General features: G+C 47.5%; 1 protein-coding gene across 1 annotated transcript in view; it reads left to right on the forward strand.

Moving 5' to 3' along the window:
- UNG (uracil DNA glycosylase) overlaps positions 1 to 1,742 on the forward strand; it is a 5,342-nt gene extending 3,600 nt beyond the window's left edge. The window contains exons 4-6 of the mRNA XM_015815786.1: positions 275 to 363; positions 877 to 1,055; positions 1,472 to 1,742. Of these exons, the coding sequence (XP_015671272.1) occupies positions 275 to 363; positions 877 to 1,055; positions 1,472 to 1,612 (409 nt within the window). The 3' untranslated portion in view covers positions 1,613 to 1,742. The remainder of the gene's footprint in view (positions 1 to 274; positions 364 to 876; positions 1,056 to 1,471) is intronic.
- The last annotated feature ends 5,145 nt before the right edge of the window (positions 1,743 to 6,887 follow it).

Raw genomic sequence — 6,887 nt, forward strand, 5'->3', positions numbered from 1 at the left:
AGGGGTTTTAAATTAAATTTTTAGTAGAAGCGGCCAAATTTGAATAGTTATTTTTAATCTTTTTTAAATTTTGTATTGTACTGTACCATTGTTTTAAACTGGCTGTAAGCCGCCCTGAGTCCTCCGGGAGAAGGGCGGGGTATAAATTTAATAAAATCAAAATCAAAATCATGTTGTTATAGCATTCTTTGGAACAGTTGACTGTTGAGTCTATATTGTTTGAAAACATAGAGTGTCTGAGACTTAGGAGGAAAAAACTTGTTTTTCTTTGTAGCCTGGAAAATATTTACAAAGAGCTTGCTGTGGATATAGAAGGCTTTTCTCATCCTGGCCATGGAGATTTGACTGGATGGGCTAAACAAGGTGACCCAATGTCATTTCTCCCCCCCCCCCCCCCCAATTGCTTTCATGCTTTTGATTGTGCTGCATTCATGCTTCAACTGCTAGAGTTACCCAGCCTTTGTGACCAATCTTAAAATTGAAGGTCGCATATCCAGACTGGTTGAGGTGTCTCCCCTAAATAGGTTTTTTTTTCTAACCTCTCACAATTGCGTTTCTCATCAAGCAACACAAGTAATCAAATCAATTGCAATCTTTCAAACTAGGCTTATAGCAAAATCTATAATAGCGAACAAAAAATGCAATTATTGTATTGAGGGGCTGTAACTGAAATTGTACAAAATTATGCTTGAAAGCCATGTTTTCTCATTAACTGGGAGAGGAAATAGTTCTCGGCCCGCTCTTCTGTCCCATCAACTTTGGATGGGCATATAAAGTGACATTGATTATCCAGCTTTGGTGGGAGCAAAAATGACTTTATTCCAGGGTTCCTACTAATGGCATCCTTTTTTCTTTCTTTTTTTTTTAACAATGTAGGTGTGCTGCTGCTTAATGCTGTCCTCACCGTCCGAGCTCATCAAGCCAATTCCCACCGGGAGAGGGGCTGGGAGCAGCTCACAGACGCCGTGGTCGCCTGGCTGAACGAGAACCTGGACGGCCTGGTTTTCATGCTGTGGGGAGCTTATGCTCAGAAGAAGGGCAGCTCCATTGACAGGGTAGGTTGGCTTCTGACAGCACTGCTGTTTGCATGCAACTTTAAAAGGGGATTTGAGTGAGCTACCCACACTTAGCCCTCATGCGGTTTGCTTGCAGTAAATTATGAACCTATCCGTGCTTTGCTCCTTACTGCGGCGGTGGGGAGAGCCCAGAGAGCTTGTCTACAAATGAGGATTAAAATAAACCAAACCTTTGCACGGTGGGTGAATCTAACCAATGAAACTATTCAATTTTTAAAAGTCAACCCACCTTCTAACTCAATAGATGTAGAAATGTGGCCTGCTTGTAGGATCTCTTTGCTTAATTCTGGCCACGGGACCGTCGGGATACTGCTAACCTTTTACTCTGTGCCTTTAAGTCACTCCGGTTCTCCAGTTGTGGGGCTGGGCAGTCTAACGCCTCTGGCTTCTTGCAGAAACGGCATCACGTCCTGCAGACAGCACATCCCTCGCCCCTCTCGGTGCACAGGGGGTTCTTTGGCTGTAGGCATTTCTCCAAAACGAATGAATTCCTGAAGAAATCCGGGAAGCAGCTGATCGACTGGAAGGCCCTGTAAGGATCCCACAACTCCCTGGAGACCATGAGACCAGCCCCTTTTTGCCCCCATCAGGCTGGAGAGGCTTTGCAGAAATATTCTTGGAAGCTGATCTAAACTGTTCTTTTCACTTTTCATTCAGGGGCAACCTGAGTCGAGGTGCTTAATTATATATATATATAAATTATATATATAATTTTGGAGCGAAGGGAGATTAGCAAAGGAGTCCTGCCCTGTTTCTCTTTGAATTCTTTATCACTATCAAGAACGTCGTGCCAATCTGTTCTTTGCAATAATAGCCTCAGGATTTTTGTTCTTCATTTCTCTCTCTTATGCTCTCTTATGCTTCTCGAAGGAAAATGGAGATTTGACAGCCAACAAGGTGCCTTTTTATTTTGCCCCTTCTGAAGAGTTCATTCAGGAAGCTGCTTATTTCATCCAAGCTGATGCCTTGTCTTAATTATCTCAGCGTGTCTTTTTTTTTTTTTTTTATCTGCCAACAGTTTAAGACTTTCAAGAGGTGCTACGAAAAATAATTTTTAGTTTTTTTGACTTGCAGGAAGTGGCCCAACAATCTGAAAGTATTCCATTTTGGGGATCAGATTTAAAAGTGTTGCCAGAATTCTGTGGGAAATGTTACTTAAGTCATATGGGAAGGAGAGCTGCAGTTGGTCAAAAATTACGGGCCGAAAATTTCCTAGGAAACTAGTTTGTGTTCGGATGAGGGCTAACTGGCCTGCGAGGCAACGGACTTGGGTTGCAATCGGTCCCTCTGTCCGGAAAGCAGGTTCTGGTGCCAGCCTCAGGGGTTTCACTTCTGCCAAACTCAGGTGCCTTTTTTGACACTGCCCTAGCCCAGGTGTGGCCGTGGCCAAAGGTCTTGCTTACGGGTTATCCCTATAGGAGCCATTCCTGAACGCCCATCAACTTTCTGTTTGTGAGAAGAAGCCTTTGATCTTGTTGTTCTATGCAAATTGCATAGGGAGAACTTCCAGCTGGTATATTTAAATACCAATTTAAGACTTTTTTTTAAAAAAAAAAATCTTTCCTGTAACACTAGTTCCCTATGTTGACTTGTTCCAAAGTTTTCAAATAAATGTTTCTGATACGTTTCTGATATTTACTTGAGGCCCGTGGTGCCCATCTTCAAAAGGTTACTTCCCTTGTANGGGGGGGGGGGGTTAGGGCCGCGTAGGATGGACTTTGCAGTACTTGCAATCTGGGTCTTTAACCCAGAGGCCGCATTCGGCCGACAGCATTCCTGCGTTTCCACATGCCCTTGGAGGCTCCCGGCTGCGCTCGAGCCCGGGAACCAGCGAATCCCGCGCGGGGGGGGGATCTCTCGGGCTGCTCCGGTTGCCGGTCCCCGGAGAGGGAAGGGGCGGGCGGTGCGAGGCCCCGCGTGTGCGTGTGGAGCGGAGGTGCCCGCGGGGACGAGCAAGGAGGCTGCGGTGGAGCCGGGCTGCTCCGGGCGGCTTTTCTCGGGACGGGCGGCGGTCCCTCCTGGGCAGGCCTCTTTTCTCGGGGAGGGGCCGAGGCTGGGCTCGCAGCCTTCGGGGCTGCCCGTAGCTTCTGCCCAGACGAGCCCCGGACCCGGCGCCCGCGCCTCGCTCGGCTCCGCTTTTGAATAACGCAAAAATGAGGCGCAGGCACACAAGGACGGCTCCCTTCAAACTGTACATAAATGGGTGTGTGTGTGGTTTGCAAAGGAAAAGGTAATCTTACACACAGTGCTGTCCAGTCCGCTTTTATTTTGTTTCGATTTATCTTTGCCAGCAGCAAACGCATCTTTGGGAGATGCTAGAAGTTGTTGTTGTTTACCACTTTTAGAGCTATGTGTGGCATCCAGTAGCCTTTGGAGGTGTACAGCAGTTGTCAGTTTTTATACTGGCAAGTGAACTTTACCCCAGTTAAAGTCAAACTGCCCTATTCGGCAGACACCAGAATGCCCTGGAAAGATGCCACTTGGCACCGGCTGCTCCAGTCTCCCAGGGCCAAGAAAGAAATTTCCATACAAACACAACACAAGGGTGTGATCTTCTTTCAGACTGGGAAGCATTGAATTCGGGTGTGCTCAGTTTTGAGTGGATTTAAGGTTGAGATGTAAGTAGCACAAAAACCAAAATATTTATGAGGTGGTTGGTGCACCGGCAAAGAAAGAAATTGTTTTGAGCTGGCCTTTGCTAATGTTACCATTGCACTTCTTCTCAGCCAAAAGGTTTTATATGTTTGCTGGCTGTAATAAAGTTGATTTAGTTATTATTTATTAGTAAGTTTCTACTCATGAAGACTTTGTATGTATTATTGGTGACTGCATTTTGTTTGTTAGAGGCAGAACTACCAATTTGCTAATTTGCTCAGCACTAATGATGTTAACATGCAAATAATTGTGTGTGTTGTGTGGATGTCTATGTCCAGGCAGGATCCAGTTAATCTAACATTCCTGGACTTGCAGCTGCTGAGGAGCAGTAGTTAATTCGCTCCTCAGAAAGTTAGTTTTTGTAGAAAGTGTATTAATGGACTAGAGAAAGCTGGAAAAGAGGGCAGTTTTAATTAGTTAAAGCAGCTTTAGATAATTCATTTTGCATGATTTCAGTCCCTTAAAATATTGATTGTTGGTTGTAGTTACAAAAGTCGTTGTTGATCCCTCGGCTAGTAGGAGAAAGGTCACTTTCCTAGATGTTGGAATTGCAGGCGAGGGTCTTTCAGGGCGGAGGGAGGGTCTTGCCAAAAGAGGCTGGATCCTGGTGGGCCAAGGGCCAGGGAGTTCCTCCTCTTCACATAGGGGGTCTTGGGGCAGGACCGCAGCCAACCCGGATGCTGCTAGTGGAGGGTAAAAATAGCAAGCTCCTTTATAGCTCAGGCAGAAGAGCTGCCTGGGCAGCCAGAATCCGGGCCTTGGAGAAGTGGGGGGGGGGGATGAGGTGGACCTTCTGAAGCTCTGAGCGTTGAGGTGCGTGTGGGTCTGCAGCTTAAGAGGCAGAGGAGTGACTTCATATAATTGTGTGACTTCATAATGGTGTGAGAGCCTAACTCGCTCCATTTCTACCCACGGCCTCTTTACTCAGCAGTAAAATCCCACCCTTGAGTTGTGAAAGTATTGATGTTTGAGTCCGTGAAAGCTCGTGGTGGATGCATTATTGAAAAGGTTAGTATACGTCTGAGCAATTGGCCGCAAGCCAGGAGAGTCGGGGGGCTGCCCTTCTGCTTGTTAGGTGCGTCCCACGGGGCCCCTTCTCCAGGGTCCAAGCGGTCTCTTTTGTTCCAGGTGCAGTTTGAGGGAGGGGCATCCCCTTCTCTTCTACAAAGTTGCCGCCCTCGGGTCCAAGGCCCCGATTCCGAGTCCCCAAACTCCCTGTGCGCCCAAGTATTCCTTCCCCCACTGAGTGCTGCTATTCTCTTGTTTCCAGGATTCCTGAATGGTTCTGCTAGCGCTCGTGGCCTTGTTGCTTGGACTGTGGCTGGTCTGGACCATGATGGCCAAAAATCCTCCACTTGGTTTGAAAAAAGAGAAGCTTGAGCAGCTGACCACTCCCAAAGTCCAGTTCCTTCCACAGTTCCCGGTGGATGGGAGGGAAGCAGTATCTTCAGGGCCCAGCCAGGCCCCTGCAAGCCCATTGCACCAGCCCCTTCCAGGCCCCCAGGCGTCCACCGACCCCTCCTGCCAACTCAAGCCCCCCATTCCTCGCTCTTCCTCCGACTGTGTGCTGTCTCCGGGCGCCGATTCCTCCAGGCCTTTGAGCCGGTTTGTCCGAGTGTCCTCAACGCAGCTCTTGAAGCAGATGCACGCCCTGTCCTTCGAAGAGCAGACCGCCAGCCCTGCCCAGAGGAAGCAGCAGGCCATGGCCAAGTTTGTGCTGGGCTCCTTCGAAGACAATTCTTCCGACGAGGAGCTTGTAGCCGGAGGAGCCTTTCCGAGGGGCAGGAGGAGACGGAGAAGCCTGGCCTGTCCCGGTTCATCCTCCTCCGCTGACTCAGAGGCCAGCATCGGCATGAGGTAGGCGACGTGGCGTGGCTGGTTCGGCCTCTCTGCCCCGGACCTTCGGGAGGAGCCAATCCAGGGAGGGTCAAGGCGGGCCCTGTCTTGTTTTCCCAACATTTGGTTAAATGTGACTTATTTCAGGAGACTTTTGGATTGAAGCTACTGTTCTGCAGTCCCCTTTTTAGTAGCCACATTTTAACCATTTTTGTTTGTTTGTTTTCACTATTTGTATCATTGCCATTCAAACTGATTTCCTATTTATTTATAAAGAGTGGTTGACTGCTTCTGCATACAAGTTGAAAACCTGTCAGAATGCACGATGTCGTGACTTAAAAGGGAATGTGTATAACTAACTCTGAAAGATAGACTGGTGCAATACGGTTTGAGTTTGATAGGCAGAACAGTCCCTGCATGCTTCAGCAGCCAGAATATCCTGGTATGATATTCAAAGGAATATGCCAGCTCCTCTCAGGTAAATGCACACCAAGCTACGTTGGTCTCAGGTTAAGCTGCCTTAAATGCAGTGGGGAGCCTTTAGTATTCGCCCAACGGCTTCTTGGCGCATTGCTCTAAAAATGCAAGCGGTTGAACTTGGGAGTTTTCTACTGTGCTGGAGAAAAAGAGCAAGCAGCGCTCAGCAAGATGGAACTCCATGAATTCTGTGACTGATAACATGCTTTAAAAAAACAATGGAAAAGCTTATCTATCTGTGTGTCATTTCTCCTGGTTGACTCAGTAATCTGAACAAACCCCCATTTTGGCTTCTGTCCTAATGTGTTAGATTTACCCCCACGTGCTCTTTTACTCTCTTTCAAGTATTACAGACTTCCCATATTTGGTGTATTAAAGCCAGAAAGTGGCCCTGCCAGGACAGTCACTCTATTTGCAGCAATTGTGTTTAGGTTTGCTGAAGTCCTGGGCCAAAGTGTCCGGGGCACCAGTCTGAGGAAAGGTGGTAGAAGGTCTTGACCTCTCTCGCTGGATGTCAGCCCGGCTCTTGGATCTGCAGTTATTTGTGCAGGCATTAAGGACTTAACAGCGATTGGTCTTGGGATGAAAACCAGAACAGCCTAGTATTTTCCTCTCTGTGAAATACTCCCAACCCTTTTATAAGTGGCTTTTTGAAGTCTGCAAGAGGATATTCAGATCCCCGGAAGCCATAAATCCTTGAGATGGGAGTGCAGAGAAATATTGGCTGGTTCTTTCCATTGTAGATCTATTCTGTCCCTTTCACGCCCACCGCGTACTATTTTATGTGTTGATATCTTCCTTTTTCGCTTTCCTTAAAGGCCTTTGCCTGTACAACCAGGGCAT

Source organism: Protobothrops mucrosquamatus, unplaced genomic scaffold (genome assembly GCF_001527695.2).
Source record: "Protobothrops mucrosquamatus isolate PMUCROS unplaced genomic scaffold, P.Mucros_1.0 scaffold374, whole genome shotgun sequence".
NCBI classification, from domain to species: domain Eukaryota; kingdom Metazoa; phylum Chordata; class Lepidosauria; order Squamata; family Viperidae; genus Protobothrops; species Protobothrops mucrosquamatus.